This window comes from Mus caroli, unplaced genomic scaffold (genome assembly GCF_978045245.1).
Source record: "Mus caroli unplaced genomic scaffold, Mus_caroli_1 scaffold_9, whole genome shotgun sequence".
NCBI classification, from domain to species: Eukaryota; Metazoa; Chordata; class Mammalia; order Rodentia; family Muridae; genus Mus; species Mus caroli.
The window spans coordinates 38,911,410-38,934,058 of NW_028227264.1; the positions used below are offsets into that span (position 1 = coordinate 38,911,410).

General features: G+C 45.5%; 1 protein-coding gene across 1 annotated transcript; it reads left to right on the forward strand.

The window, feature by feature from the left end:
- Positions 1-1,044: 1,044 nt before the first annotated feature.
- Positions 1,045-21,339, forward strand: Ddo (D-aspartate oxidase). Its single transcript, XM_021174971.3, has 5 exons — positions 1,045-1,192; positions 2,706-2,880; positions 4,043-4,151; positions 9,347-9,523; positions 18,929-21,339. Exons 2-5 carry the CDS (start codon positions 2,709-2,711, stop codon positions 19,494-19,496), a joined length of 1,026 nt encoding a protein of 341 aa, XP_021030630.1. The 5' UTR covers positions 1,045-1,192; positions 2,706-2,708; the 3' UTR covers positions 19,497-21,339.
- Positions 21,340-22,649: the final 1,310 nt, after the last annotated feature.

Genomic DNA, 22,649 nt, shown 5'->3' on the forward strand with positions numbered 1-22,649 from the left:
TCATAGCCACATGCAAAAGGAATCATTTTTCTCTCCTTTTCAGATGGGAAGACAGACTGAGACAGCCTCTGACTTGCTCAAGATAAGATAGTGAGGTTTGACAAAGAGGACGTCTGCTTGGCTGAGAGCATGCATAGGGAGTCTGCTACACAGAATGGCCTTTATCACACAAGAGACCATGGGCTTTTCCACATGTCTTGGAGCCTCGGTTTATATCTCTGTAGAATAAGGAGGATATATCTCATTTCACAGGAGAGCGGTGTTACGTGGTGATACAGTCATGGCTAAAGCGAAATCTCTTATTAGTATATTAATGTGGTTAATATTATTCTATTAAATATTACCTGGGCTGGAGAAATGGCTCAGCAAATAACACGTGTAGTTGCCAGCACCTTCATCAGGTGGCTCACCACCACCTGTAACTCCAGCTCCAGGGCATCTGATGCCCTCTTCTGGCCTCCATGGGCACTGCACGCATGTGAGAACAACATGCAATAGACCACAGACCAACAGACCACAGCAATTTAAATATAAAATAAATCTTTAAGATATATTATAGCTATTGTGATACATCCAATTACATCTCTAGAAGCAAATGACTTTCAGGGAGGTTTAATGTGGACTTTTCCTACTACTGAACTGTGTGTGTTTCTGAGGAGGTAACACTCAGCAAATACCAGTTCCCTTCTATAAATATTAGGTTCATCCTAACTTATTTTCTGAATAAATTGTCCATCTGCCACCAGGCCGGCATCTCGGCTATCAACAACTCTGAACAGTGTAGCGGGGGAAATGGGTGTTTGGTTCTAGCTGGGACATTTTGGAAGTCAGACAGACCACCTGTTTATTTACCATGCAAACAAATCAGCCGGAGAAACTCCAGGCTGGTGGCAAGCTGAAGTGCTTGGAAGCCAGACAAAGACAGGTCATAGAGGACGAAACTTCCCCTGCAGGCTTGGCAGAGAGGCAGTTCCACAGAGCTTACATGCGCCTCTCTCCTGGGGAGTCGGAGGCAGACACTGTGGCATGGACCAATGGAGGGTAAGCTTAGAGAGAGTGTCCTTAATAATTTCCCCAATGGGAAGGAGTTTCGTTTTCCCTGTCTCTTAGGAGACCAGGCTAACAGGTCACTGGAAAACAAGCGTTGGTGCCAGGACCTCCGGTGGATTCCAGACTGCCTTTTCAGAGACAGGTATTTGAATCCTCACTCTTTGCTCTAGGGTCGTTCTGTACCACTCTGGGATTTTAGGGGTGTGTCTTGGTGGGATTGGGGCCAGAGATTGACAGGTCACACTATATATCAGGATATGCCCTATGTTGCTGGCTCTCTTTCCACTCCACTGGCAGCTGGTTATTCTTAGCCACAGATTGCTTTTCACCCTAGTGTTAACTTATTAGAGCTGTGGTGCAAGGCTGCTGAACAGGCAACTAGTAAATTCATGGCTGTCAGTCTTCTTTTACCCCCTCTGGAAACAGGTCTAGGACCTCCCTCTCCCAGCCTTCCCCACTGGACTGTGTCCTGCCGGGAACCTTCTCTTGTCTTTCCTCAACCCTGGCAGTCTGACATCTCAGCTCACCTGCTCAGAAACGCATACCGTGGCTCAGTTGGAGGAAAGGCACACATTAAACCTCCCTGAAAAGGCTTCAAGGCTCACAGAGTGGGAGTCGAGTGGAGCTAGGGAGGAGGCAGAGAACCACTCATAGCCAGACCTCATAATGTCTGCCATGGCTAACCTCACCTGGCCCGATGCCCTGTTCACTGCCCGTTGCATGAAGGGATTGTACCAGGGGCGGGCGGGATTTAGGCTAACAACACAAGCAGCTGGCTGAGAGTTAGAACTTTACCCCTAAGAAATGGCAATAACGAACTGGAATAATTACGTTTTGTCCACTCTCCTTAATCTGGAATTGAGCCAGATAGAGGGAGTTGGGCATGGAGCACACATAGTAAGTCAAAGAAGTGAAGGCGGGCAGGAGGCTGACAGGTCAGCACCAAGTAACAGATTCTGCTGCCTCTGCGGAGAGCGTGGAGGACACTGATGTCTTTGCCCCTCACTCTGCCTTCCACACAAGATGTCAGCCTTGGGGTGCCTGGCGCAGGCACCTGGTATCTACATTTTCCCTATATCCTCCCACAGGGGATCTGTTTGGGAGACAGCCTCAGTGGCTTGCCATTTACTACTCAAAGAGGCTAATAAGAATTCATTTGGTGCCATCTTCAGGTGAAGGCCTAAAAGACCGCCGCCATTTCTTCCTGTTATGCAATCATCTGTGGCAGCCAGACATGACCTCTGTGTCGGCTTCCCAGAGTCCTGGGAGCAGAGGTCACAGCTCGGCTGCTTCCCAGGACTAGTTTACCTCCTCAGCAGTCCCTAGAATGTGCCCATAGGGAAAAAGTTCAGGCAAGGGCACTATGACTAGAATTCTACCCCGAATGCCATGTGATTAGTGCTGGTGAGCACAGCAGGCAAACCTAGGCTGATTCTGTTTTGGTAGCAATTGCCTGTAGAGAGACCTCGAAGTTCGAACTGTTATTTATGGAATGAGAGATTAAAGGGTTGCTGGGCTGGGCCCTGGTAACCCTTTTCGGAAGGAAGTTTTACTCTGAGAGGCTGCCTGATGTAAGGAAAGAACTGTAGGGTCAGACTTCATCTGGGGAGAATAACGCCCTAAGCAAGGTGGTCCATTTGCGTTTTCCTCCTTAGGCCATGGACACGGTGTGTATTGCGGTCGTTGGAGCTGGCGTGATAGGGCTGTCTACTGCAGCGTGCATTTCCCAACTGGTTCCCAGATGCACTGTCACTGTCATCTCAGACAGGTTCACTCCTGATACCACCAGTAATGTAGCAGCTGGGATGCTTATCCCTCACAAGTATGCAGGTGAGAGACGGAATATTTGCAAGATGCTAATTTCACACCAGCCACCAATAGGCATGAGTGATCCTGAAGATGGCCTGGTGTCCCCCAGTCATCTGAGAGTTCCTCCAAACACGGACCTCCACTCTCTCTGTGGCTGAGTGCCTTGGTCTCCTGGATCAGCTGCATTTTCTTTCTGCTGTTGTTAGATGAAGGCTTTGATTCGGTCCCCACATTTCTTCCTTAGGCATGATTCAGATCAAATACTGTCTACTCCATGCCTATCCAGCGGCAGGCTCTTGTGAGGATTAAATGAGCTAATCACAAAGTTCAGAACAGTGTCCTGCACAGAATCAGCCCTCTATCAGCATTTGCAATTACTCCTGCTTCTCTGGCTACCACAGTTTTGCTTGACCAGCACTTGAATACGAATTAGGTCACAAAGCTTGCTCGATCCACAGTTGAATTGGAACTGTCTGTTATTTGGGGATGATTACTGTAGCGTGTGGCTCTTGGCCACTAGTCTGTTGTTTTTAGGTTCAGGGGCAGGAACATGGACATGCATATTAAATCAGCTCTCCACACTGACATAGGTCCTTGGAGGACAGTCCATTGAAGTCTACTGTAATCATGCAATGCAGCTATCATTTCTTCTTTATCTCTAAACAAGCAGCCTATCTGAAAGTTAGCGAGAGAGTATGGCACTCACATGGGTATACTTTTTATTGATGTCAATGCTTAGTCAGTATTATGGAAATATTTATTGATTCTATAACCAGTGCTTTATTTAAAAGTCTTGCTTCTAATATATCCATATTGACCTAGGGTCCCTGCTTGTCACCTATTGTGTTTCCAACCCTCTTATAAAGAGCCTTTCAGGTCTTTCTATTGTCCCAGAAATAAGCCTGGCTGGATTTCCCAGTCATACACCCATTCCTTCTCAGGCTGGCATTTTAGGATTATACCTTGTACCTAAGACAAGCTTCTGGCCTCTACATCTTTTACTTTGCCTAGCCTGTTCCCACTCCATCAGTAGATCATTACAAGAGTGAGTCAGATAGACACATCAGCATGTAAAATTCTGGGAATTCTGTCAAAATGCCCCTCCCTGAGAACCTTTGTGGCAGAAGCATGGTTGTGACCATTCCCTTCATGCCAGCCTTTGCTTTTCTCCATGACCTCGCAGATACCCCGGTGCCCACGCAGAAGCGATGGTTTAGAGAGACCTTCGAGCATCTTTCTGAAATTGCCAAGTCTGCAGAGGCTGCAGATGTGGGTGTTCACCTGGTATCTGGGTAAGGAAAGGAATCTGAAGTTGTTGTAGGGTAAGCAACACAGAGATCAGAGGTCAGTAGAACATTTATCAGCCTTAGGGAGGATTTAGAAAAGTCTCCAGAGAACTTGAGAAACACTACTTACAGAATTAAGGGGATTGCTTATTTTTGTTTTGTTTTTAACTGCTATTTCTTGTCACACACACATATATAAAATATAGTGATATATTTTATATAATATAATATAATGTAATATATGTATAATGTATTGTATATGTCTAATATACATACAATGTAACACATGTATAGTATACTGTATATGTATAATATAATATATGTAGAATATATTATATGTATACTATATTATGTATGTATAAATAGTATATATATTTACATATAGTATAAATTTTATATATGTATAATTTTCCTGAAGGAATGTGAAGAGGTTTGTAAATATGGAAAAAACAAGAAAAGGTCCTGAATAGCAAATAAGCCCTGAGTATGGGTATGTGGAGGGTGGCATAGCTGATGGAAATGAGACACAGTCATGGGCAGAGACCTTAGGCAGAGGAGAGTCTAATTTATTTTAGAATCACTAGAAAACAAGATGGCCCCCAAAGTAAGTTTTGTGCATCCATCACTAAAGTTGCTTTTGTGGGGAGGGGTAGTGTTGGAAATTGAGCTTAGGGCCTGCGCATGCTAGGCCTCTGCTCTACAACAGAGCTTTATCTCCACTCCTAAAACGACCTCTCAAAGCGTCGTTTGGAAAATAGTATTTCTGAAAAGATCTATACGTTTCTATTTGATTGTTACTATCGGATTGGATGCACACTTAAGTGAGGTTTGAGGACATATTGAATTTAGCATTTCTAACGCAGACAGCACTCAAAAAACGATGATTTCATCCTACATTCTCCTAAGCAGAGATTGCTAAATGTTCTAGCATCTTTAACTCAGGTCATCAAATTAATTGGTGTCATCAAATGTCAAAAGACGTTTGTCACCCATGTTATCCTATGTGCCAGCACTGCCTTCTGAAGAGCAGAGGGATGTTTTCACTGGCAATTCTATCTTTGTGAAATTAAGACAATTTAAAAAGTGCCAGTCTTGGAACTGGAGAGATGGCTCAGTGGTTAGAAGCATTTTCTGTGCTCATAGAGGATGTGGGTTCAGTTTCCAGCACGCACAACACTTCTCACCACGCCCACAGCTCTGGTTCCCTGGCCTCTGTGTGGCTGCCTACACAGTTTTCATAAACATATGCAGACACACATACAGTAAACAAATAATATTTAAAAAGCAGAAGGAAGAAAGGTACCTGTCCCTCCATTTGATGCCAGGCCCCGAAGGACGCCTCTTCTAAGTTCATGCGTGTATTGAGTGCACACTTGTGTCAGAAGGATTTCTACTCTCTCACGCCTTCCCTCACCATAGAACCACCAGGATGGATGTGAAATCCTTACTTTTCCAAAGCCCCTAGTCCAGATGGCAGATTTTGCTTAAACATGAGGCATCGACTTCTTTCTATCAACGGCAGGGTCTAATCTCCCTTCCCAACGTGAGTTATGGAGCCACATTGAAGCATGGCATTCACTGTGTTATGGTCATGCTTAACTTGTTCCAAAACCAATAGGATTCACCGACATTGCCTCTAAGTAATTCTTAGAAACAGATATGCTCTAATTCTCTTTCCCTTTAGAATTAAGGCTTTACAAATGTCCCATGTATCTCCGATATGACTTTAATCTTCAATTCATTCCTTCAAGAGGACTTTTGGCAGTCCTCTCTGAAGCAGGTCTTCTAGGTCTTAGGGATTTGGCAATAAGGGACTTCATATACAGTAAATGCTTAATGTATTAGTTAGGGTTCTCTAGAGTCACAGAACTTATGGATAGCCTCTATATAGTAAAGGAATTTATTGATGACTTACAGTCTGCAGTCCAATTCCCAACAATGGTTTAGTAGTAGCTGTGAATGGAAGTCCAAGGATCTAGCAGTTGCTCAGTCCCACACAACAAGCAGGCGAAGGTGCGAGAGCACGATTCCCTTCTTCCAATGTCCTTATATGGTCTCCAGCAGAAGGTGTAGCCCAGATTAAAGGTGCGTACCACCACACCTTTAATCCCAGATGACCTTGAACTCGGAGATCTTCCTGCCTTCAAGATCTCCATACCAGGATCCAGGTCAGAAACTTCTATGTCCCAGCAGATTAGGGTCACTGGTGATCCTTCCAATTCTGGATTATAGCTCATTCCAAATATAGTCAAGTTGACAACCAGGAATAGCCACTACACTTAATAAATATGTGTTAAGTGAATTTTGCAGAAGACAGACACAGTCCTGTCCTCAAGTGATTGTGGCCTATGGGAAATGTCCCAAATCTTACTAATTACAAATGAAGCATCAGTTACCAAAGGCTGGAGTACAAAGGGCTATGGAAAAATATATAGAGAGAAGACATTTGCTTTAAAGACTCACTAGCAGCCATGTAAGAAAAAGTGATTCCCATGAGACCCTCATGCAGATTTGGGCTCAGAGGAGACAGGTCCAGGAAGAAAGAAAGGCACACACACATACTGACCTGTCTCATGTGACTGTGGTGTATTGGAGAACTCAAGCAAATCCATGGTATTGAACACAGTGAGGTAACTGTTCAGATTTGCATTGCAAAGGTGTGAGCGCCCATCTCACCAGCAAGACACCACAATAGGATCCTTCTGCACATGTTTATTGGGCTGCGCATTGATTGTGTAGGCGAAAGACCCCGAGCCCTGGGCCTCTCACTCTTATATACTATCAGTTCCCATCCACTCACAGCAGGCCACATCACCTCACCAGGTATGCAGCTTCAGCTAATCAGGGCAGCAGGGGCATATCTCCACCAAAATGACTTCACCAGTAACCTGGTACACCTGCGCAGCTCTCACGATGTTTGTGGTTTATATGAGGAAGTCAGGTGCAAGTCATACAACTTAGCTGCAGTCCCTGGTGCCTTTGGGACTGCCGCCACACCCGCTCCCCACACAAAGGCATTTTATCTGTAGTGGAGAGACTAAACTGGGGAGAGAGGTGATAGTAGGATACATTGATAGTGAGCAGACAGAGCAGACAGATTAGCAAACTGCTTAAGAGGAGACTAGATGAGTTTAATAGTTAAACCAGGCCATGGTGGTGACTCCAGAAGCAAAGACAGGGAGATCTCTGTGAGTTTGAGGCCAGTCTGGTCTGTCAGGGAGACACTGTATCCAAAAAAAAAAAAAAAAAAAAGTTAATGGTGTGGGGAGCTAGGGATCAAGAAGGGCTCTTCTGGGCACCTGGCAAGATAATTAACATTTTAGACTTGTGCCCTATTGGAGGTAACATTGAAAGAAGGTAAAATATTGTAAATTGTGAGTTGTTTAAGAGCCCACTCCCCAGGCCTGGGACTGGGAACAAAGCGAACAGCCTCCAGACCTGCCAGGGCAGGGCTGTTAAGGCATTCCTAAGAACATCTTAACTGTGAAGATGAAAAGAATTCAAGGACGCAGGCAAGGCTATCTTGTCTGAGTCCCCACCATTTGGCCGGAACCTCCCCCTCTGTCTATTGCCCCTTGGTGCCAGGTAAAAGTCATACATCAACTGGTTGCTATGTGAACAAAGATAAGCCCCCAGCCCACAGGAACAAAGTCCTGTTGCTCTGTAATCCTTCTGTTAATGTTTGAATAAGCCAATAGTGTGTCGCTATGCTGAATTCCACACCCCTAAGCCCCTTACCCCATAAAAACTCCTAGCTTTCGAGCCTCGTGGCCGGCATCCGTTATCTCCTGTGTGAGATGCATGTCGGACCGGAGCTCCGTAATTAAACGTCCTCATGTAATTACAGCAAGAGATGGTCCTTCGTGATTTTTTTGGGTGCACGCCGAATCGGGAATGGGGTGGGGGTTTCCCCACTAGGTCTAACAACATGAGGTGACAAAGTTGTGGAGGAGGGCCTCAGAACCCAGGAAGGGTTTGCACAGTGACAGGGAAAAAGACTTGCCGTGCCCAAGCCATACTTCCTCCTTCTCAGGGTCTCCTCTCTGAGTAAACTGGTGTACTTAAGAGACATAAACTCCGGGATGTCAGCAGCCACGTCTTTAACATTCAGATTGAGTCTTGTTTAGAGCAGGGACAGTGGTCAATTGCTGACAGAAACAGCCCAGGATTTAGCAAGTCCCCAGGCGTGGAGCAGCTCCAGGCAGCCGGTTGCAAGCTTTTTTTTTTTAATCTAAAGTTTTGGTTTCTTTTTTGTTGTTAATTCTTTGAAAGTTTCAGGCAATGCCCTCTGTGGTACAAGCTTCTTGTTAATGACCAACAGTACACAGCTGCGCTGTGGCCCCAGTACCCCCTCCATAGTCTCCTCTTGGTGACCCTTACTTTATGACCTAGAACTTGACTTAAAAGTCACGTGCCCCTTTCCTTCCATTATCCAGATTTGGTGATTCATATCTTTAATCCCAGCACTCTTGTTAGTTTCAGGCCAGCCAAAGTTTCATGGGGAGATCCTGTCTCAAAAACAAACAAAATCCTACTAAATAAGATATCATGTTCAAAATCAAGGCTATTCTTTGGATTCCTTGCCTTTTCCTTTTCTCATTCATGTGAAGGGTTGTGCAAAAACATTAAAAACTTTTCCTCTAAAATACACAGTCTCATGTAAATAGTGGAAATCATGGAAAAACATTTCAGAAAAAAATAAAGTTTAGTTTGTTTTGTTTTATTTTGTTTGGTTTCTCTGTGCAATCCTGGCTATTCTGGAACTCATTCTGCAGACCAGGCTGACCTCGAACTCACAGAGATCCACCTGCCTCTGCCTCCCAAGTGCAAGGCACAGACCACCACTGCCTGGCCTAATAAGTACAAATTTTTAAAAGGCATACTATTTATTTTTATTTTTCTGTCATGCTGGGGGTTAAACATCTGACCTGTTGAGTGCTAGTTAGGATTTACTCACCGAGTAAAGTCCCAGCCTTGAGAGTGCTTTTCAAACACCTGACGCCTTCAGCTGTGAACGTCTGAAATCTAGCTACTCACTTATCAGAGACTGGAGGGATTCCGCTGTCCCTCTTTGTGTTTATAGGAAGTAAAGTTTTAAAATGCCTTATCGAGTTGTATTTGAATGGAGTTTAGGGAGTTAATGAAAAACACACAACTTCACAAGAAAACCTAAGGAGTACTTTCTACCTCTGGTGCTTCAGTTGGCAGATATTCCGCAGCGTCCCCGCTGAAGAAGTGCCTTTCTGGGCTGATGTCGTGCTGGGATTTCGAAAGATGACAGAGGCTGAGCTGAAGCGATTCCCTCAGTATGTGTTTGGTCAGGCTTTTACAACCCTGAAGTGCGAGACTTCTGCCTACCTCCCGTGGCTGGAGAGAAGGTTGGTTGAAATGTCTCTGTGTTTTGTCCTGTTTGACATGGTGATAAATTATTGCACAGCCTCCTAACTCACGCAGCAGACTCTCTGGGTCTTGCTGCTCACAAAGGGCCAGGGGTCTATGAATGCATCTGGAGAGTGTTTGCCAGGCAGGGACTAAATCCTTAGCACACTCGTGATAACTTGGTGCCTCATTCATCCCCATTCCCTCAGAGCAAAGCCAGTTACTAAAATCTTAGTTTCCTCAGATAATAATAATAATAATAATAATAAAGGAGGCATTCAGATAATACAGACCTTTAGTTCTTATGATCGGAAAAATCTTATATTGATCATGAATTATTGTTTAATCTTTTTCTCATCTTCAGTAGAAATAGCTTCACTATTTATTGTTGCTAATGTGTGATGGGTGAGAACATTAAAACCGAGAACCTTTCGGAGGCCTGTACTTTACACCTTCAGCCCTTGACAGTTCATTTTGGCTTGGCTTCCGCACATCCTGTGTCCAGCTTGTTAGGATTCACAGCGAGAGTGTTTTCATTTGCGATACACCAACAAATCTCTGGCTGATTTTCTTAGCCATTGCATGATGTTGGGGGGTCGGGATGGGTGAGGTTGTTAAATATAAGCGCTGTCAGTCCCCAAAGCTGGGTGTGATGCAAAGAACCCGAATCTAAAATGTTTGGGACTGGAGGCATTTTGAAATTAGTTTTCTTTTTGTTTTGTTTTTTAGTATAACTAATGAGCCTGGCATCTGGCCAGATAACCAATAAGGGATGACGTGGGTTACCTGGCCCCTTTTCTTTCATAAAAGGCATTGTGGGACAGAGCAGGGTCTCATAGCAGCCCAAGGGGAGGCCTTCAGGCTGGAGGGAGGTGGGGCAGTGAAGGAATTGGACATCTGGGGCTCACTCTGTGGGCTGGGCAGGCCCAGATGGGCAGTCACGCAATCCCTGCTGCTTCTCACACTTGGGCCTGTTCTGTTGCCTCCTACGCCTCTCCCCCGCAGTGTGAGCACTCAGTCTTCCGTGTCCTGATTCAAAAGGGAACATTCCTCTCAGTGAGTGTTGAAGCAGTGTCTTCAAAACCCAGTAAAAGCCTATTATCTTATTACAACTTAAATCGTTCATTCATTTCTAAAACCAGCAAAGGTCATCTCCTTCTCAAACATTGCCTAAAACAACCCGATACTCAAAAGCCCTCAGAGGCTTAATCACCCATGCAGGTAATATTTTATATCTTGGGACAGTAAAGTCACACACTTGGTTGTGGTTTTTTTTTTTTTTTTTTCTTCTTTCCATCCCAGGAAATGAATCACAGAGGCAAGAAGTCTCCTGCCAGGCAGCCTACCTAAATAAATTATTCTGAAGGGAGCAGAGTCACCCTGCATTTGACGGCATCTAGAAGGCCTGGTGCTTTCTATCCGTGCTGGAGGCCTGTAATTTAGACCAGCTGATTGCTTCCAGGATGCCAGGCTTTATCCTGTGGCCCACACAGATCACACCGCTGACCTCCCTGCCCACGCTGTTGGCTTTTCTGCTGTTTTTCTGGGCGGGCATTGAATCCCTGAGACTTCCTCACATTCTTTGTGTTCTTCTCCCTGCCAGACACCTGTGATTTCCTAGCTTATATAGAAATACACACCTACCCTGCACTTCACCTAGGGGGCAGGCTGTCCCAGTTTTATGCTTGACCAACTTGCAAGGGCCTTTTCTTGTGTATGGAGCAGACTCCTGTGCCCCTCTGGCCCAGCCCACACTGGGTCTACTGGAGCATAGCCTGTCTGAAGCATCCCTTAGAGACCGCCACCCCAGCTTATCTTCTGTCCTCCAGTGTCCGTTAGAGGAATATGAGACCGCACAGGCTGCAGACACAGTTGAACGCGCTCACTGTTGTTTTTCCTCCGGGTGTAAGCAAGGACGAATTGAGAGAACACTGTAAAAGGCAGAAAGAGGATGTGTCTGCTTTTCCTTACAAAGCTTACCGCCAGTGCCCTGCAGGGTGGGTGCAGTGGCCACTGCAGATTTATTAAGGCCTTCGTCTGCTTGGAGGCATCTTCCTGGCTGGATCTTCTTCTCGCCACCACTTCTACTACAGAACCCCTGGGCCACGCGCATACACGCTCCGCGGAGGGTCCGAAGGACCGGAAGCTGCTTTATACCCGATGTCTGGTGTGCTTGGAGTGATTTGTGTGTATTCATGGAGTCGGCCAGGCTGGGGTGGACGGACACTCCCAGAGGGTATAGCAGCAGCTCATTGTCAGAGAGACAGTGATGGCGTCAAGACGGAATTAGACCACACGCATCTGGCGGCTTTGCCAACCTAAAATACATTTTAAAGCTCTAACTCTGGAGCAATGTCAGGCTATGAAGAAACCAGTCTCTAAGACTTGCCAACTGAGACTTTAAACTAGGCTTCTTTTTGTTTCTGAACAAACTGACTGAACATAAGTGATTTTTTTTTTTTAAATCTCTGATGAGAAGGTGCTGTTCTTTGGGTTGAGATTTGCGAGTTAGCTTTAAAGCTGACTAACCGTGCGCATGCAGTGAGCGGTCCTAACACAACTCTCACAAGTTCGCATCGTCCTTGAGTCCCACCCGGCCATCCTTACCTCTCTCTTCATCCACAGTGTGGCTGTTTTTCACTTCTCCACTCCAAACCTGTTTTCCCATGGTGACTAAAAACTCATTCTGATTGACTTTAGAGACCCCTAACAAGGTTGCCTCTATTCATTCTCGGGTGAGAGGAGACCTAACTCCATACCAAGAGAGATGTTTTCCTTCATATAATGAATGGTTCGGCCAGAGCTCCTGGTAGCTCTAATAAGTCAGGTTTGGCCCCATTCTCCATAAGCCAATTAAACAATGGTGAAAAGCAAAGTGGAGCAAACAAACCAACAAAAAGGAGCATTATTCAGTCTAGCCACATTGTTAACAAAATCCAGTCCACCCTCCAGAACCACATCCACCATCAGGTTTAAAGAGAGGGGAGAGGTGTGTGTCACTGAAGCGCTCCGGTCAGGGTGTGGTCTGGGTACCACGCTGTGTCCAGCCGCAGTCTTTTCTGCACATGGTCTAACAAGTTGTCAGGACTGCCTAAATCTCTTTCCAGGAGACACTCAGCCTCTAACACTGGGGTTCAGCCTTCCTCTCTCAGCATGAGATTCCTGGGGAAATTGGGGTCCATTCTCAACAGTCTGATAGCTAAAGCGAGGGGACAAATGTCTCTCAATTATCTTTGCTCCTACTGGGATCCATTCCACATTCAGCTCTGAACCCCAATTCCAGGCAGCCTTGCTCGGCCTCCAGCCTCCTCCATTCTATTGGGATGGATGCTCTCATCCTCTGAGGTAGGATGCACCGATGCCTGAGAAGCTGGCTGGGCATGGGAATGGGCAGGGTACCAGCCTCCTTCCTCTGCTCTAGCTGCGTAAGTCCTGGGCAAGTAGTCTTCAGGGACATAAGCCCAATCTTTTACCTACTCTCCGACATTGACTTAATCTGCAAAAGGAGTTTTCACCTTATAGCTTAGCAATGCAGGGAATTACTTGGGTAACATTCTCAAAATAAGGTATAGTCTGTCTCAAAGGAATGTTTGCCAGCTTAGAAACCACTTAAAATTTAAATGATTTTCAAATGTCTACTGTTCTTCCTTTTCTCTTCACCAAGTTCCTATTTAAAAATTAGAATGTGTCTCATAGGTTGGTCCAGGTGAGTGGGTTCCAGGGCACGGTCGGGCAGCGCTGTGGGGTGGGCTTGCCCTCTGCACTGATCTGTTTCCTCCACCCTGCCATCCTCACTACAGTATTTCTCCAACAGAGCTCCTCCTTCTGCATCAGTGCCCTGAGCCAATACAGCTCCCTTTTCCTCATGGGTTCTCAGCCATGGCATGCTCCCTCTACAGGATGGGCTCTCCCTCAGTTGCCAAAAGTCCCAGAGGGAACTGGTTGAGTGTTTTTACAGCCACAGTCAGCCTCCCCAGCTTCTGTAATAGCAGCTTCATATACGTAATGATGGATGGGCAGCATCATGCATGCCCATTCAGACAGCCCGGGCTGACCTGCCTCTGGACATGGGCAGCAAGTCTCCTCCACCCAAAAGGACTCGGCACAACAAGCCTGGCCAGGCCTTCCAAAATCCCAGCCATCCGCCACCTGGCTCCTCTCCCATAACATGTTGGACTTTTATCATAGCTCCCAGCGAGGGCTGTTGAAATAGAAAAGAACATTTGCATTTATTGAATCCTCTCATAGACCTAACTACTCTTTGAGCGGGCCACTCGCTTATCCCTGGGCTATTAAGGAAACAAGTTCAGTGAATTTAAGAAAATTACATGAACCCCAAGGCTGAGAAGTCCACTTACCTCCCTGAATTAGAAAATTAACCCTGAGTTTTGATTCGAATGATGGGGCACAGGTCAGAATGTTCAAAGACTAGCACACAGAACCCACAGCCTATTAAAAGAAATCAAAGCCAAGATAGCGTTTAAAAAGAGCAACCAGGCAAAGCCTTTAAAGAGACAAATGGTTGTAGTTAAATATAAGCAGTACGCGGGTGTGAAGCAGGGCTACCCCCAGGTCACAGAGCTGGGCTTGTGCTTTAAGTGACCAACCCTTGAGAGTCTTGCTTTTCTAGGAAAGCAGCCGCAGCAGTTGTGGTGGGTCACAGTCAGATACTTGCTCCTTTCAGTTTCACAGTGAGCTGATACCAGGGCCTCACGGCATTATGGCGGAAGGAGCTAGCTTAACAAGGTTACAGGGACAGTGAGGGGAGATGGCTCGCTCCCCAAGTCTTTTCCTGGTCCTTGTCTGCTTTTAGTTTTTGACAGTGTTACACATAGAAGGAGTTCTAGTTGTTTTCAGTTCCCATTACCCTCTCTCCTGCCTCTGCCTCCTCTGTTCAAACCCTTTGTCCTTGCTTGCTTCCTGCTGCTGTGAGCAAACATGGTCAAAGAAACATGGGCAGGAACATGGTCATGAGGGAAAGTCAGGACTCAAGGCAGGAGCTGATGCAGAGGCCATGGATGGGTGCTGCTTACTGGATTGCTCTGCATGGCTTGCTCAGTGTCTTAGGGTTTTATTGCTCTGAAGAGACACCATGACCACGGCAACTCTTATAAAGGAAAGCACTTCATTGGGGCTTACAGTCCAGGGGTTCAGTCCATTATCATCATGGTGGGAAGGGTGGCAGCGTCCAGGCAGCCAAGGTGCTGGAGAAGGAACTGAGAGATATCTAGATCTACAGGTGGCAGGAAGTGACAATGAGACACTGGCCAGGCTTGAGCTTCTGAGACCTCAAAGCTCTAGTGACACACCTCCTCCAACAAACCCACACATACTCAGCAAGGCCAAATCTCCTAACCGCCATTCCCTTCAAGCCAAGGGGGGCCATTTTTATTCAAAACACCACATCTAGTCTGCGTTCTTACGTTCTTACGTAACAGGAATGGCACCACCCACATCAGTCACCACTCAAGGAAATCCCCTTCAGGCTTGCCTGCTGGCCAATCTGATGGCAGCATTTTCTCAATTGAGGTTCCTTCTTTTCAGATAACCCTAGCTTTTATCAATCTGGCAAAACAAAACAAAACAAAACAAAACAAAACAAAACAAAACAAAACAAGACCAAGCAGCTCACCTTTCCTCCAGACAGCTCCTACTTTTGTGTATTTTTTTCCTTTTTGTGACCCACTGAGTTTAATTAAAACATGTGTGTGTGTGTCTGTGTGTCTGTGTGTCTGTGTGTGTGTGTGTGTGTGTGTGTAGGTTTATTACTAGAACATGGGCAAATTATCAGTGGCTACCCCTCTGAAATAAACAATACCTCTTTCTCCAGAAGCTACCAGGGAAAGGCGGGGCCTCCTGAGCCCCTCCCTATCCAGGAGGAAGCATTGATGGGCCCAGTCTGTGCCCATCTTTTGCAGGTCACACTGGCTGCTGCCAGTTCACGGTTATAGCAGCTAGAGGATGCCCAGAAGACCGACTCCCCGAGCACTCCTCCCCACATTTTGGCTTACGCACTTTTTCATTCCAGGTTTCTGTGGCATTGGTGCTTATTGTCTTAAACACCACAAAACAGTGTGCTGGATAGAGTCACTGCAAAGCACCAACTCATCCCTCTCTCCGTCTGAGAGAATGGCTTCACCTTTAAAGACAGTCCATTAGTGTACATCCAACTAACATGATCTTGGCTTCCAAATTGTTGCAAGGAGAGAGCAGAAATTTATGTCCATGAAATAAGAGGTTCTGTTCTCACCTATTCAAGTCACTCCATCATACTAAAACTTTTCATGGTTATTTGTGGTCGATGCCATGAATGCTTGCCAGGGTCTTTGATTTTCTCGTCCCAAGTAAATGGCATAGCCTTCCAGTGGTTTTCTGAATAATAAGCAAGGATGCACAGGGTGAAAATTAGTGCCTGAAAGGACCTCTGGACTGAATGGAAAGAAAATACACTCCAGGTTTGAATTACTGAGGGCTTAGCATAGCTGGCCTTCTGTAAATATTTAGTATATAATGCATGACTCAAATCCAGAGGTTTCCAGCTGTCCTTTAAATTGCTCAGTGGTGAAATGGTCCCCACAGTGGGAGGAATGTGGCGATTGACAGACCGATCTCCAGCCACCCTCAGCTGAGCTGGGAAGGCAGCTGTCAGGTCTGTGACGCTGGGGAGTGGCAATGTTCTCGTATACTCTCCTCTACTTGTGGCATTTTCTAGAAATGAGACCACTGTCAGAAGGCCAGTTCCTCACAGACCTCAATGCAAGTCTCAGTTGAACTTCCCAGCTAGCAAGTGGGAATAGAAAGACCAGTGTCAGAAGGCCAGTTCCTCACAGACCTCAATGCAAGTCTCAGTTGAACTTCCCAGCTAGCAAGCGGGAATAGAAAGTCAGAGTCTTTTCTTGTTGAGTCAAAATCTGCAATGAAACTGTGCCACCATTTCCAGTCACGATTACGCTATGTCCAGGAGGTTCTGCCTTTTCTTGTGTTTTCCTTCTTGTGAAACCTTTGTTCATCCAGAATGGAGGAGGGGTATGTTGAGAACTGGCATGTGAACTTCTGCTCTCTCAGAGGCACAGAGGGTACAGGCATCCAAACCTCTGTTTGTGCTGTCAGTCAAGTCGTCCCCGGGTTCTCTCTTGAGTGACAGCATACAGGGAGACAAATGTTTCTGTGGTACCAGTCTATTTGTCAGAGTTATCCAGAGATGAAGCTGATGATGTGTTTGTGTGTGTATGTGTGCACCCAAATGCATGCATATGTGTGTGTATATGTATGCACATATCTGTATGTGAAGGCATTCACATGTGTGTGTATATGTATGCACATATCTGTATGTGAAGGTATGCACATGTGTGTGTATATGTATGCACATATCTATATGTGAAGGCATGCACATGTGTGTGTATATGTATGCACATATCTGTATGTAAAGGCATGCACATGTGTGTGTATGTATGCACATATCTGTATGTGAATGCATGCACATGTGTGTGTATGTATGCACATATCCATATGTAAAGGCATGCACATGTGTGTGTATGTATGCACATATCTGTATGTGAATGCATGCACATGTGTGTGTATGTATGCACATATCTGTAGTGAATGCATGCATATGTGTGTATATGTATGCACATATCTGTATGTAAAGGCATGCACATGTGTGTGTATGTATGCACATATCCGTAGTGAATGCATGCATATGTGTGTATATGTATGCACATATCTGTATGTGAATGCATGCACATGTGTGTGTATGTATGCACATATCTGTATGTGAATGCATGCACATGTGTGTGTATGTATGCACATATCTGTAGTGAATGCATGCATATGTGTGTATATGTATGCACATATCTGTATGTAAAGGCATGCACATGTGTGTGTATGTATGCACATATCCGTATGTGAATGCATGCATATGTGTGTATATGTATGCACATATCCATATGTAAAGGCATGCACATGTGTGTGTATGTATGCACATATCTGTATGTGAATGCATGCACATGTGTGTGTATGTATGCACATATCTGTATGTGAATGCATGCACGTGTGTGTATGTATGCACATATCCGTAGTGAATGCATGCATATGTGTGTATATGTATGCACATATCTGTATGTAAAGGCATGCACATGTGTGTGTATGTATGCACATATCCGTAGTGAATGCATGCATATGTGTGTATATGTATGCACATATCTGTATGTGAATGCATGCACATGTGTGTGTATGTATGCACATATCTGTATGTGAGTGCATGCACATGTGTGTGTGTATGTATGCACATATCTGTATGTTAATACTTCATTCTTTCAGCTAGCTACACTCTTTCCCAGTTCTTTCTCTGGCCCCTGAGAAAGAGCACTGTGTCTTATTAGATTTTGTTCCTCTTAGCAATGTTTTGCTTCTAGATGGCCAACCTGCATCTGTTGAACAGTACTGCCAAGAGTCTCTTATATTAAATCTCCTGTATCCTATAAGTAACCCAGGAATAAGATTATAGGATTACAGGGGATTAAGATTATGATGACAAGATTACTGGGGTTATTTTTTTTTTTTAATGGCTACAGAATTTCTCTATTCAATAAGAAAAGTCTCTGGGATGGGTGGTGGTAAGGGTCATACAATGACACAAATGAGCTTAGGGCTACTGAGCTACTTAGAAATGGCCCCTGTGGTGAGGTTTTACTCTGTGTGTATTAGCTTACAATTCAACTATGATTATGAGGCTTGGCTAAGCCATTCCTTCTCATTTGGTCCAATAATAAGCGGCCATTTATTCCATCAGTTCTCTGTATTGTTCCTTTTGTAAAAACATCCCTCCTACCTGTGAGTGAGCAGGTGTTTGTGTGTGTGACAGAGAGAGATAGAGACAGAGAGGGAACACGGAGCAACCATCTACTAGAGAGAGCTGACAAATCCCAAGGCACATGCAAGAATTAATAGCCTATGACACAGCAGGATCAGGATCAGGATCAGGATCAGGATCAGGATCAGGATCAGGATCAGGATCAGGATCAGGATCAGGATCAGGACCAGGACCAGGAGCAGGAGCAGGAGCAGGAGCAGGAGCAGGAGCAGGAGCAGGAGCAGGAGCAGGAGCAGGAGCAATCTGAGCAAGGAGTGCTTGGGTGTTTAAAGCACAGCTCAATTTGGTATTTGTTTTGCATCTAGATAAAGGAACTCTATGGAATGTTAGAGGAACAAGATGTGATTTTCTTTGGTTTGGATTTCCAAAGATTAACCACAGGAGTCTCTACTGGCCAAGCACAGAGCTAGACTGTGATGCGATGTGGGTGAACCTTCAAAGCTCCCGAAAGCCTGTTGTTCCAGTTGCCCTTCATTTCTGGGAAGTGGGTGAGTGGTGGCTACCAAGGCTCACCCCAGTCTCTCTTTCCCAGGATAAAGGGGAGTGGAGGTCTGCTACTTACCAGGAGAATAGAAGACCTGTGGGAGCTGCAGCCATCTTTTGATATCGTGGTCAATTGCTCAGGCCTGGGAAGCCGGCGACTTGTAGGTGACCCCATGATTTCCCCGGTAAGGGGCCAGGTGCTCCAGGCACGGGCCCCCTGGGTGAAGCATTTCATCCGAGATGGGGGCGGGCTGACTTATGTTTACCCCGGTATGTCCTATGTAACCCTGGGAGGAACTAGACAGAAAGGAGACTGGAATCTATCCCCAGATGCAGAACTTAGCAGAGAGATTTTTTCTCGATGCTGCGCTCTCGAGCCTTCCCTCCACAGAGCCTACGACGTAAAAGAGAAAGTGGGGCTGAGGCCCAGCAGGCCAGGTGTGCGGCTGCAGAAGGAGATCCTAGTCCGGGGGCAACAGACGCTGCCTGTGGTCCACAACTACGGCCACGGGAGTGGGGGCATCTCTGTGCACTGGGGCTCTGCTCTGGAAGCCACCAGGCTGGTGATGGAGTGTATCCATACCCTTAGGACCCCTGCTTCCTTGTCGAAGCTGTAGCTGACACCAAGTAATCCAGATGATATGGGTCAAAGCACAACTTAAGGTCCATAACCGGGTCTCGTAACTTTCACACTGCTTGAAAGTTGAGTCTGACCTTCTTTGCAATGAGTATCAGTAGACTTAGAAAGCTTGTCAGTAATGACACAGAACACAGAGCTCAGTTTTTATCAAAATATGTGCTATTTAAAAATACTTGTTCTATAGGGTAGATTTGGGGGAGGATCGAATGCTAATTTATATGAATGATGAAAGTGATAGGGAGTTTGTATTTTTGGCTCAGAAGCACGTAAGCACATAAGAGAAGATTAATGTGTGAGAAATATACTTGGCTCCCTGTCAGCCCTAGAGCTGTGCATGATCCTCTCAGGTCATAGAGCCAACAGAGGAAGTTATCATCCCACTAGATGGGACCACACAGTGTGGACCCCCTGTATTTAACCGAACGTAGGCAGCAGCAGCTTCCTCATGCCAGCTGGTATTCATGGTAGCTGACAGAGGTGGAGTTGCCTACAAGGCTATGCCAGTTTTGGAGCAACTTTGTGTCTGTTTTGTTGTTTCTGGGACCAAACACCTAACAGAAACAACCTAAAGCATTGCTCATAGCTGCAGCCCATAGCGCCAGGGAGGGCCTTGTAGAACAGAGCTGTTCAACTCACATCTGCAAGAAAGCAGTGTGAACAGGTAGCAGGGCGGATGGGGTGACAGTGTCTAAGCACTCATTCCCAGTTGTCTACTCCCCGTCCTAACTTTCCTTCTATACCTCAACCATCTCCCAACAGTTCCTTTAATTCTCAAATCTGTCCGTGGATTGAGTCATCGATTAGGTCATCCATATCTAGAAACACCTTCAGCCCCACCCAAAGGGCGGGCTTTACGTCTGTCTTAAGCAATCCCCTATCTTGTCAAGCTGCCAGGGGGGATTTACCGTAGCACTCATGGAGGCTGCATACTTCATTACCACAAATGATCAAGAGCTGCTGACTGCGCAGTGAATGAGCAATGCTGGAGACTGAATCGTCTATGGGACCAAGGAGCTAATTTGCTAATGGAGACGGAACAATCATTTTTTAAATGACATACGACACAAAGTGTTCATGTCGCAAGTATTGGGGGGAAAGGGAATGTGTCTGTGGTAATGTAAGTTTGAGAATTGCCGAGTTGAATAATTTAAACTGGCTCCCTAACTTCAGTCTACTCAGAACCTTTAACCTCCCCAGTTCATTGTAGATCCTCGGGAGGGTTTTTGGCCTGGGAGAAGATTGTTCATTGAAGTAAACAATCCTGGAGCAGGGATGTCATTAACTTTTGGAGAGAAGTACTTTTTTTTTTTTGTTGTTGAATAATAAAGTCTGTTTTGAACCTCCTAGGAGTTTTACGATTGGCCCTAAGTATAGGGACAGGGCTGGAGAGATGGCTCAACAATTAAGATTGCTTGTTGCTCTTCCAGCAGACAAGAGTTTGTTTCCTAGTGCCCACGAAGTGCCTACAACCTCCTATAACTACAGCTTCAGGGTTTCCAACATCCTCTTCTGGCTTTTGTAGGTACACACACACACACACACACACAGAGGAATAAAATAAATCTTTAAAAAATATTTTAAAACTCATGGGCAAGAAGCTTGTTTTTGCATTTTTGTTGAGGTTTTGTGTGTGATTTTGTTTGAAGAGAGCACTGAGCTGGGGTTTCAGACCAAACAGTGTTTTATGGGCTACAAAAATTCTCGTTAAATCAAGCAGTCTCATTTCTATTACTTTTCACCAGGGGGCGATGTTGTATCAATATCACAAACCAGAGCATCTGAAAATTTAGAAATGACAAGAAATAAAATAAAATAAGGAAGTGTGTGGTGTGTGTGTGATCTCTTCTCTTCTCTTCTCTTCTCTTCTCTTCTCTTCTCTTCTCTTCTCTTCTCTTCTCTTCTCTTCTCTTCTCTTCCTTCTCCTCCCCTCCTCCTCCTCCTCTTTCTCGTTCTCTTCCTTCTTTTTCTTTTTAGTGTGGAGACTAGAGTTCCTATGGCCAAAGTTCAACTATTCTGAACTCTATTTAAAGTAGACAAGAAATGCCTGTGTTTACATCAAGAACATGTGCACTGCATGGGAAATGTAGCATGAAAAACTGGCATCTTAACATGACAAGGTAATCTTTTTAATGGTTACAAATAAAAATAAAGGGTGTCACTTGATACAGCGGGAGTCTTGTCCCTCACGGGGCAAGTCACACTTTTCATACAATGTACTTTCTCACGCTTCCCCCTCTCCTAGGCAACCTGGACTCTCCTCACTTCCTTATCCCCACACCTTTATGGTCTCTCTCAAAAAAACCTAAAACACCTACAAGAATTCAAAAATGAAAAAAGTGTAACCCCCCCAAACCCCCAACAAGACAAAAAAAACCCAAAACCAAAAAACCTAAAATAAATGGACAAAACCAAAAACCCCATTAAAAAAAAAAGTAACCCAAGCAAAACTCGAACTACGGAATTCGTTGTGTACACCTGGGCATGCCGTGGAGTGTGGTTGATATGTGGAGTGCCACACCAATGGAGAAAACTGACTTCCACTTTGCCATCAGGTGTCGACTGTAAACAGCACCTTGGGTAGGGGTGGGGACCTGGGTCTACAGCCCCTCAGTGCTGGGACCCCATGTGGCTGGAATGTGCTTTAAATGTCTCCTCACCCAGTTCTTGCACCATGTGGATGCCCAGTCTCTGCATTTTGCATCTCGAGTCTCCCACACTCCATGACCTCTCCCTGTTTGCCATTCTGGTTCAGTTTCACACCCATTTTATATCTCTAAAGCTCCACACTGGACAGAAAGATCAGAGGCGTCCTGGCTACCTGCCCCGATTTCATTGTCACTAATTGCTGAAGGCTTCCTTGGTATTTCTCAAAGGATATTATTCATGTTGGTCATGAGCTGCCCTTATGGGCTGCATCTTAAGATCACATGGGGAGTTAAGGGCAGGGGTGGGGGTGGGGTGGATCCTGATGCTCAGCCTTGCTCTGTTACAGCAGAATCTCGAAGACAAGGGGTGAGGGAGGAGGAGGTGCGGCAGCATTAGTGTGTGTTGAGAGCAGCTGTCCACAGGGCTCTGAGCCTTTCCCTTAGAGCTACTGCTGCTGCTACAAGCTTACCTTCCTTCCCATTCT

What these genes read in the sequence shown, in the direction of transcription:
- Ddo (XM_021174971.3), top strand. Translation starts at nt 2,709, where the DNA reads ATGGACACGGTGTGTATTGCGGTCGTTGGAGCTGGCGTGATAGGGCTG. An exon ending in TATCCCTCACAAGTATGCAG is followed by an intron (nt 2,881 to 4,042) that starts GTGAGAGACGGA and finishes ATGACCTCGCAG; the next exon opens with ATACCCCGGTGCCCACGCAG. An exon ending in CTCCCGTGGCTGGAGAGAAG is followed by an intron (nt 9,524 to 18,928) that starts GTTGGTTGAAAT and finishes TCTCTTTCCCAG; the next exon opens with GATAAAGGGGAGTGGAGGTC.